Source organism: Stomoxys calcitrans, chromosome 3, assembly GCF_963082655.1.
Source record: "Stomoxys calcitrans chromosome 3, idStoCalc2.1, whole genome shotgun sequence".
NCBI lineage: Eukaryota > Metazoa > Arthropoda > Insecta > Diptera > Muscidae > Stomoxys > Stomoxys calcitrans.
In genome coordinates, this window is record NC_081554.1 from 9,946,061 (window position 1) to 9,957,427 (window position 11,367).

Genomic DNA, 11,367 nt, shown 5'->3' on the forward strand with positions numbered 1-11,367 from the left:
ATTACTTGGGAGACACTTCTGGTATACAAGCACAGATTTCTATCAATCAATCAATCCCATGGCAGCCAGTTGTGCGCAACGGATTGACCCGATGGAATCCTTCATCGGCAAAGGCTGCCGCCTCGGTGTACAACACACTGCTACAACAACAACGGATTTCGCGGCATTTTCAATGGAGGAGGTAACCATGATATGACGGCCTTAGCGCCGTTATATCATCGAGATAAGGAGTGTTTTCTTAAATAAGTTAGTTTCCGTGCAGCTTCAAATCCTACTTTTCTCGCCACACTTAAACAGGTGCGAACCTTTGCTGCAAAAGGTATTGGTTCTTAGTCTATGTTCGCTCCTCGGATATATCCTATATCTAACACGCTGGATGAATGCATTCCATCTATTACAACGTGATCAATTTGGTTTCTCACTTTTTGATCTGAAAACTCCCTTCTTATCTTGCCATTATAGTCTCCTGGAACGGGGTAGTGTTCATATGTTCTCTCTAAAGCATAGTATTCTGCTGTTTGAATGCTGTCAAACTCCAAATAAAAAACCTCGGTGAAACGGAGAAAAATAGGCGAAAAAGTAGTACTCTGCTTATAGTGAGGAAAATTGAAAAAATATATTGGCAACTCTGGAATCCATCATTGGTACCATTGCTGCCAGCATTTTTGTAGGTTGTATTAGTGTCGACGGTTCGAGAAAAACATCTTTTGGTATCGAAACAAAAACATTTGATTACTGTCAAACTTCGCTCATGAAACAATAAAAATTTCAGCGACTATTTTAAAAGCAGAAAAGAATACCAGCCCTTAGCGCTCATTAAATTTCTGACGACAAGGTGTTTCAGTCTCCGACTAACCATAATCCATATCCAAATTCGTGTTTTGTATCATGGCAACTAAAGTATACTGCGTAACCCTTTGGCGTTGTCTGCCATTTCAATAGATGTGCTAATTCAGTAGACTATCATTATATCAAAGACCTACAACATGTAAAGATACAGTATTTCAATTGCGCATTTTGAATGCCAGATGTCGTTAGTAAAAATGGGCTCCATCTTTAAGCTATATTTTAGTTACAAGTAGTGATCAACAAGTGTCGTTGGTCAAAATGGACCCATTTTTTTTAGCGATTTTCCTAAAAGTGGATATTTTAAGTTAATTTGTCATCAGTGAACCTTTAAATAAATATAAATGTAGTTTAAAATAATTTGCACATGAACTGGGCTAGTACATATATACATTTTGTAGAATATGTGGCAGTTTGTTGTACACTGAGGCGGCAGCCCTTGTCTATGAATGATTCCATCGGGTCAATCCGGTACGTATAACCGGCTGCCATGGGATTGAGAATATGTGGTAGTGGTTCCATCGCAATAATCATCTATGCGTTCAAAATTATCCTTAATCGACTTTTTCAAGTGCCGAATCTTTGCGTATTGTATGTCATTGCTTATATGTGAGGAACATACCACGGAAATCCAAAAATCAATACAACTACTAAATGCTCTATCACACTACAAGTTCTCGACATGCCACTTTTTATGTTTCATTGGTATTTCAGTATGTGTGCCAAAATTGCCAATTTACATATGATTCATCACCCTTAACCCAAAATGTGAGCAAAAGCTGATTTTTATGACTACAAATTGTTTAAGTTGTGAGAAAGCTGTAAATCATAAAGTTGTAAAAAAATTTAATTTCGGTTTGCTTTCATTCAACTGACAACAAAAATAGTTGATTTTTTTATGTATTTGTAAGAAGGAATAGAGCACCGCTCTAATCAAAAAAATAACAGTGCTATTTTGAAAAGTCATTTTCATGTGTTATTTTCAGTTGTATAGTACTATGAGTGCAACTAAAACAAAAGCAAAACTTGTCATGTCCTAAGACAAGAACATGTAGTGTGATGGCACCTTTACGTCTACACTAGAAATCATTCACAATAGATTTATTAAAACATGAAAAACATACCGTGGCAACCCTACGTAAACCTAGCTGTAATTTACAAACATTTCAATTCTATCAAATAAATTTCCATATGTTTAGCCTTTATCTTAAAGCCTATTAGTGTACATATCATAAACTATTGTATTTATATGTATATACATTTCTAATTCTTATGTGCGGTCAATTTTTTTCTTTGCTTCAGCCTTTGTCTCCTTGTTCACATTGCCCAAGGTCTATGAAAACAACAAACAGTCCATCGACACTTATTTGGATCTGGCCAGAAGCAAAGTAGCTGAAGTTACCGAAAAGTAAGTGTTCCTTCATAAAATCTATAAAAACAATAATTTTAATGTTTCTTGGCTACTAATATTTTTTTTTTTTTGTTTTATCTCTTTAGGATTAAAGCAGCCATTCCCATTGGCAACAAGAAGCCAATTGCTGACGAAACAGATAAGGACAAATAAATTAAAAATTGAAAACAAAAACATAAAGGAAACGCAACCATTATTTAATGAAATAAATTTGTATTAACATCGTTAGAAGTAAACAAACGCAAATTTTTACCCAATTGCAATTACTTTTTGTGTTTATAAGATCAAATCCAAATTAATTTATGTAAACAAACAACAACTTATATTAAAAAAAACGAAAACAAAATCAAGAGAAAAGAACAAAAAGCAAATCAATAAGAGAACACACATTCAAACACACACCATTTTTAAAGGAACTAAAAATTTTTCAACTTTCAAAATAAGAAAACGTAACAAACGGAAAACCAACAAACAATCCAAATACCATTAGAATGAAACGAACGACAGAGTTGTTATATATTTCTGAATTCTTGTTCTTTTTATATATTTATAATTTTTTCAAAAATTGTACACACACACATACTTTTTTTTAAATCAATAGTAACTATTCATAATATGATGATGTATTTTTTCTCTTAAACAACAAGGCGAAATATGTGTAAAATGTAGAATTACTACACTACTCTAATTATAATAATGTTACTAAAACAAATTTAGTTATTATATTTTTATAATTATTATTTCATTATTTTTTTTTTTCTAAAAAAAACAATGCCTTTCTTTGAAACAACTATTAATTGATTAACTGTTTTTTAATTAAAATTTGTGTATCTTTCGGGTTAAACCTTTCTGGTTTTGCTGTTCTTTTTCTTAAGCTCTCCTGCTACTCCTCCTGCAACTGTGTGTGTTGTTTCTTGAGCTTTTGTAAGGCTGCAAGAGGACCATCAGAACACCCTAGAGGCATAGGAACCACAGATGAACCACAAAAACTCAATGCAATTTCGAGCTGTTATTACTTTATTAGTTTATATATATGTATGTATACATATGCCTATATATATTTTTTAATTTAACTCAAAAAATACGAGATTGAGAAAAGTAAAAACCACATTTCCCAATTTGTTGATTAATAGCTTAACTTTTAGTTAAAGAAGACTTAAATTTATAATGACATCATTACCCAGCTATTTAGCTACATTTACTTGAAGAATAATAATGAAACAAACAAAAAAAACAAAAATAAATAAAAGTCAGAAAAGAATTTAAAAGAAAATTATTTAAAAAAAGAGTAATAAAAATAAAAAACTAAAAATTACAAAAATTATACAAAAGCTAATTATTTGTATATCAATAGAAGAAAAACCACAAACACAGCAACCAAAACTTTTTTAGAGAAAGAGGGAAAGAATTACAGCAGTCGTTTATTTAGGGCAGTGGTGCGCAAAATGAAAATAAGCCTGTATGCGTGAATAACTCCATAATTTTTTACATTTCTCTCTTAGAGTGAAAATGCATTCATCCGACAAAAAGATTGATGTTTTTAAAAGAAAACGTAATACTCGTAATAAACGAAATTATGAAACTTTCTTTCCTTATGTAGCGCTTAATCAGAAAAAACAAAGTTTTTAAGACAATGCCACAAGCACGATACGTACACGCTTGCGCATGTTCATTTGTTGATGTCTGAACAACGACTGAAACCAAGAGAATAAGAATACATGTGAAATGAGCATCAACGCTAGCGTAAATTTTCATTTTGTATACCACTGATTTAGGGGAATTTAGAGTGTAACTCACTTTGGAAAAAAATGCGTGGGTTCGAATCCTGGCAAGAACATCAGAAAAAAATGTCTACGGTGGTTATCCCCTCATAATGCTGGCGACATAGTATTTGAGGTACTATGCCATATAAAAACTTCTCCCCAAAAAGGCATTGACGAGGTCTCGTTGGTCAGCAACATACAATAGGTGATTCCGCCTGATGTGATTATATGCCACTCGCCTGAGACATGTATTATCACTCCATCTGCCTCAAGAGGCAATCGACTGATCTTTAAATCGTGTGCCTGCGTAACGCCAGCGCAGTTGGCTTTAAAATGGTTTACGAATGTGCGCTTATACGAAACTACAGTCGCTAGGTTTCTTTGCAATTAAAATCCCCGGGAACCATCCTGGGGTCGAATTATCGCATACATGATCGAGAGCGCTTTAGTATCGAATGAATTTTATCTCGCATTTAATGGGTATTATACCACTTGTATAGAAATTTTTAGGTACAAGTTTTTATAAATAATGCTCGATTTAAATATTTGCGTTCTTTAATTTCAAAAATTCCCGTTCACTAAAGAGATGCGTTATGCGGTAATTCGGCTCCTGTTCTCAACCTGAAGAAGAAAATTTGTTTTTGGTGATAGCTTGAATCCGATCATGCGAACTTTTCCAATTTGGTCATCTTTTTAGTAATTTACATACAATTGCGTCCATGGTACAATTTCCAATGATAAACAAACGGGAACAATCGACCTGTAACAACTAATATATAAAGGGCCATATTTGGTATATCGGCCACACAATGTGAGAGTATGATAGAGACATTGTTGGGTAAACAGATCAGCTTAGAAACAATTGCTGAGTCGATTTAGCTATACTCAATGCTCATCAAGCCCCATAAGCAAGCTCGTTTCGGTCCATAGGACCGATCCTGAGGGAGCTTTATGACCATAGGTTAATTAAAGTCGCCAATAAATCGCCTTGTCATATGAAGTATCATAGGCACTCATTATTGCCGCCCGTGCTCTCTCTGAGACTCTCCATTCAATATCGCTGATTGTCCGCGACTACAATTGCAGCTATTTCTTATACGAAGCATTTCGCCATGCGCAACCTGTGGACGCGCCGCGTAGCTCTCAGCTGAGCGTCTCTTAATGACGACGAACACCACACAATCGGAGCTCGAAGGTCCAACCCATATGGAACTCATACTCATACTCATGCCGTGCCAGTATGTATTGGTTGCATTATTGTTAGAACTAATTGAAAATTGGGTAGAGTTGTCGTCTATGACTCAAGGACAAAGAACATTTCAATTAATACACATTTTTCTGAGCTTTTTACAAGCGTACAACGTAAGATTACTTGAAATAAGTAGAACTTATCTGTATCACATAGAAGAACTACAACATTTACAATATTTGCCGAATTGTTTATAAATTGTAGTTACTGCTTTATCCATGATGTGATGGTTGAAATATAGCCTTGCCTTTGTATGCAAAACAGGATTTTTACACTTGTTGCCAATTGTTAAAAAATTGGGATTAAAATTTCTTTAAATTGAAAAAAAACGCATTCCATGGTAGTAAATCATAGGTGATCGTTATCAAAATCTAAAAAAAGTTGAAATGAATGGTTGCCTTACACAATCCCCTTTTGCTGCTGTCTATTCAAACCTCAACTGTCCAAATTTTAAAATAAAGGTAGTAGGTATAACTTATTCAAAACTTTCATTGTTTCTTTGACACACACCGTACACGTACATCCATACCAAAATAACATGTGTATTAATAATTTTCACCTTATTATTAGGTTGCATATAGACAGAGATACACATATACACATACAAGTTCCGTTCCGTTACAAAACGCTTAAGATATGTATATTCTTTATATACGTAGAAAGGAAAAAAAAAAGAAGATATAGCATCATCAACCACATGATCATTGCCCGTTTTAATGTGTTGCGCTTTTTTGTTTTAAATTTGTTAAATATACAATGCCTTAAAATTTTATGTATGTACTTGTTTTTGTTAGACATCAACTTACTAACAAAAAAAATAAAAAAAAGCTAATGTAACAACAACAAAAAAACAAAAATTGTAATAAAAACAAATGTCATCTCATATTGTTTAAGTTTTTTGTTTTTTCTTTCTCTGCCATGCTCTTCATTTGCATAAGGGTATGTTTAACATTGTTTTCTATTGATTCCCCTTAACATATGCCTTATATTGTAATTGTTTTCTTTTTTCAGCTTAAAAAAATGCTTTACAAATAGATATACCTACACAATCATAAAAAGCATGCATCTTTTTCTTAATTTATTTTTTAGTTTTTCTTTTCTTAAACTTAGATTTAAAAATTGAAAAATTAAAATTCAAAATACTTTATACAAAACTTAAAAAAAAACAAGAAACATACAAAATGAAGTGTGTAAAGCAAAGTTGAATTTACAACATTCAGAAAAAAAGTCATAAAACTTAATAACAGAAATCGAATAAAATATAAATCTTACAAATTACAACAACGTGTTTTTATTTACGTAGGTACAATTTTATTAATAAGAAAGAACGAAAATTCGAACCCATTCCCTAGAAGTGGTTCTGTGTTCTATGAGCAAAATAGTAGTGCCATGTCGCTGCGCCAATACAAATTTCGCTCCTATTTATTACCTCCCCCGGCCCAATTTCCCGGCGCAGGCAGTGGTACTCGCAGTCGAGCGTAATGGGATTCGTGGTATGGACCCCACTAACCCCAGAATCATCGAGCTGAATCTGAAAATAAACAGGGAAGTCAACGAACATAAGCGGAAATGGTGGCTGGAACACTTGGAGCAATGTAACTTAGGCACCGGTGTAGACAAGCTGTGGCCTACTGTTAAGTCACTCTCGAACCCCGGTAGACGGGATGGCAGGACCTCAGTCACTTTTGGCGAAATAACCGTGACTGATCCGAAGAGATGCCTCAGGTTGTTCAACCGTCAATTTATTGTGCATCCCGAGAGTGACAGGGCAAGGAGGAGAGCCATTCGCCTTATTCGTGGTCTCCGAGCCGATCAACAGCCATCACAATTTACCGTGAACGAAGTCGCGAATATCATCTGTGGCGCCATTGTTGGGCCCCTCCACATTGATGTTGAAGAATCTGGATTCACATGGAGTTAAGTACCTTACTACTGTCCTCAACCTGTCTTTGAACACTCTTATAGTTCCCGATGTCTGGAAAATGGGCAGAGAGATCCCGCTATTGAAGCCTGGAAAAGACCCAAATTCAGGGGAGTCGTTCAGACTGATCTCCCTTCTCTCACCAGTGGCAAAGACGCTTAACGCATTACTCCTTCCAAGCCTCGTAGAAGAAATTCCATTCGCCGAACATCAACATGAATTTCGAAAACAGCATAGCACAACAACAGCTTTGCATGCCATCAACGCACACATTTCCCATGGCTTCAATCAGCCCAGGCCATGTGATAGGACGGACCTCGTGGCACTGGACCTATCGAAGGCATTCGACATGATGTCATGCCAAATTATTTGAGGGTCGCGAATTATCTGTGTGATGGCCAGTCATTTGTGGAACTTGTTGACCTCGTACAAAGCAATTGGCCGGTCTGTGGTAAGTTATGCAGCGCCAGTGTGGTCTCGTCAACTTTGTAACACGCAGTTGAATAATATTAAGATCCGTCAGAATGCCGACCTTCGAACTGCGACGGGCTGTCTCCTCAGTTCTCCACCTCCATTAGGAAACAAAGATCCTACCAGTGCGAAGGCATAACTACATGCTGTCTAAGCAATACCTTTTGGGCTGATGTCGCAGAGACCATCCAAATCATCATCTTGTGGATAGATATCCACCTCCCAGAAGCCTTAAGGTCGATCTACATGATCTAGAGCGCGAGGTTCAGCGCTACAAGAGAGAACCTCTACATCAAGCGGCATATCAAGCAGGTCTAGACAACTTTCATGCAGACACGGTAGCAGATGCGGTAAATGGCTACCGGGTGAATGTAGTCATTGGAGAACGACCGACTCCCATTGCACCTGAAGAAATTGACCTCCCCCGGCAAACCAGAGTAGTTCTGGCTCAATTACGTTCCGGCAGATGCAGCCGCCTCAACTCCTACAGAGCAAGGATTGATGCTGATGTGCAAGATGTATGCCCCGATTGTAACCAGATACACGTCACCTGTTTAACTCCCGGTCAGACCCACTCGACTCAGATCATCTTAGTCGCAGAGTTCCTGGGACAGAATCAAGCAGACGAAAGATAGAACACAATAAACTGCTACAACAATAACAACAAATGTAATTAAATACTCACGAACTCTACTTCATCATAGTTGCTTCTCCTAACAGCCGGATCAGATTTTTGTTTACATTCTATTTGTTATCTTCTTTCTCGCATATTTTCAGATCATGTACGCACACGTATACACACAATTTTCTCTGTGTGTGGTGGCAAAATGTCGATCAGCTTGATGGCAAGATGGCAGATTTCTCCATACAAATGACACCACCTTTAATTGTTTCGTTGCTTGTTAAGAGAGCAAAAGCTGTTCTTACTCTCGCCCAAATATTGGGGTTTTCAATAAGAGCGCTACACAACTTTTTTAAATAAAAAAATGATTGTTGATATATATGAAATTCCTTATTTCCTTGAAAGTACTTTCGATTCCATTGTGTTTGGAGCTCGATTTCTTTATTTATGGCCGCCACGGGCACGCTTGCCGAAGTCAAGACGCTGAACCCAATTTTCGAAGGTTTTCAAGCATAAATCGACGATAGGTTGTTGGCATAGACCAATAGCGAAAAAATAAAGATGGTCTCATTTGTACGTTGTACGTCGACGTTTTGCCAACACATACAAAAAATGTGTGTGCGTAAATGAGCATAGAATATGCGAGAAAATGAGCATAGAATATGCAACAAAGAGAATGCAAACAAAAAATCTGTCATGCCGTCAAACCTGGCCGGCAGTTAAAATATGTTCGCGTGAGACCACCTTCTTAAATCAACCTTGGCATAGACCAAGATTAATCGATGCAGGTAAGATATATTCATTTACAGGTAGTGGCAGTTGCCCAAAAACAAAATATTGAGTGCACTATCTGTCAAAATCAGTGATTAGGGCAACTCTGATTTTGTGTATGTAACTTTTTCGCACAAATTTTCGTTGTAGTGTTATGGTTCTTAACTATAATACACACACAAACAAAGCTCGTTGCCAGATAGTGCGAGAAAAAATTTTACTCACTGTTTATGGTACACTCCTGGTAATTATGCCACGGTACCGTGTTCTATGAGCAAAATAGTAACGAATTGTCTCTGCGGCAATACGAATTTCGCTTCTATTAATTACAAATGTTATTAACAATCTCATGCCAGCCGGTTGTGCGTACCGGATTGACCCGATGGAGTTTTTCGTCGGCAAGGGCTGCCGTCTGTGTACAACAAACTGCTATAACTAAAAGTACAAATGTAATTAAAAGTTTCTAGTTCGCGCTATATATCGTTGTGTATGTGTTATGGTTCTCAGCTATAATCACAGACAATAATTTAATTGAACATTGAAAATCTGTGGCTATAATGCACACATGCTAGCAGAGCAGTGAGCATCACACCGGCTGGAAAATTGAGGTCCGATCTGTGTTCATTGCTGTCACGGGCGCATCCACAGGTTGTGGATATTGGAATGCTCCATACGAAGTAGCTGCAACGATAGTCGGATAATCAGCGATACCGAGCGGAGAATCTCAATGAGAGGCCGGGCGGCGTCGGCTCCATGGCGGAACAATTTATGGTTTGTACAACAACCACAAATCATATGGTGTAATCCGCCATGTTCTCATCAAGCTGATCGACGTTTTGCCAGCACACACAAAGAAATTTGTGTGTGTGTATATATACGGGTGCGTACATGAGCAGAGAATATGCGAGAAAGAAGGTAACAACAAAGAGAATGCAAACAAAAATTTTCATCTTAATACCGTCAAACCTGGCCGGCTGTTAACAGCTGTTCTCGTGAAACCACCTTTTTAAATCCGCCTTGCACCGGCTCTTGCTAAAATACTGAGTGTCTATCATGGCGCAACAATTAATGGTGGTCTCATTTGTACAACAACCACAAATCATATGGTGTAATCCGCCATCTCGTCATCAAGCACACACAAAGAAATTTGTGTGCGTGTGTGTATACATGTGCGTACATGAGCAGAGAATATGCGAAAAAGAAGATAACAACAAAGAGCATGCAAACAAAAATCTGACATCTGACATTTATAACCGAGTCAGAACGGCGTGCCGCAGTGCGACACCTCTTTGACATAGTTTAACAAGGCATAGTACCTCACAAATGTTGCCAGCATTAGGAGGGGAAAACCACAGTTGAAAATTTTTTTCTGATGGTCTCGCCAGGATTCGAACCCAGACGTTCAGCGTTATAGGCGGACATGCTAACCTCTGCGCTACGGTGGCCTCCTGGGCTAATGACTTTATCTTGTATAAATTTGCCTAGGGCGCAACATTTTCTATATTTTTACATGGATGAAATAAGAAGGTTTGCTCACTTGCGCAGCTGATGGAATTGTCCAACTCCAGAGTTGTTTCCAAATCATACAAATTCTTGGTTTGAATTTAAATTTTTTTTTACATTGTGTTCCTTTTTTCACATTTTAATTGTTTTAATTTATAATTTACGTTTTTAATCATAAATCTTTTGTTCTTGTGGCTGCTACAAATGGTAATGCAAATAATAACTAGAATGTCAATTAGGAAGTGTCCAGAAATTTGACTTTCTAGTGGGAATTTGCGCCACCATCACAGGGTTGTATAGTAGATTTCGTTGTTGTTGCGCAACAATACATGGTTGTTTATTCAACCATGTATTTTTACTTGCCTTTTAATGTCGCGAGTATGTTTCGCTTTGTATAAACCTCTACTCGTCAGAAAAAATATTCGGTAATCAAGTATTTGTTTGGATTGTACAATTGGCAATACAAAAAAAAAAACAAAGTTGTTGGCGCATCCAAAATTTGGTTTCAAGTATATAATCACACAGTGTTTTATTCTTATACTGGAATCTGAATTTGTTCGATATATGAGTCGTTTATTAGGTCTATAATTCAAAAAAACAATACAAATCTAATACAGCTCAGTGAACAAATTTGAACTCCTTTTAACCACTGTTTGCTAAAGCGCCTTGCCCCCTTCACTGCTGGGAGCATTGAAAATTGTAAACAGCTGTTTGATGAAAAAACGAAATGTGTATTGTGCCGGTTGCCTTCTACCAAGCAGCAGGAAAAGCACAAGTGTATGAATTGGTCATACATTGGAGAGGGGGTGG

The 11,367-nt window shown here is 36.8% G+C and overlaps 1 protein-coding gene across 6 annotated transcripts in view; it reads left to right on the forward strand.

Moving 5' to 3' along the window:
- Nucleotides 1-2,889, forward strand: part of LOC106082573 (reticulon-1-A) — a 61,349-nt gene extending 58,460 nt beyond the window's left edge. For all 6 annotated transcript variants that reach the window (XM_013245175.2, XM_013245176.2, XM_013245177.2 and 3 more), the window contains 2 exons: nucleotides 2,149-2,254; nucleotides 2,344-2,889. In XM_013245175.2, the coding sequence (XP_013100629.2) occupies nucleotides 2,149-2,254; nucleotides 2,344-2,410 (173 nt within the window). In that variant the 3' untranslated portion in view covers nucleotides 2,411-2,889. The remainder of the gene's footprint in view (nucleotides 1-2,148; nucleotides 2,255-2,343) is intronic.
- Nucleotides 2,890-11,367: the final 8,478 nt, after the last annotated feature.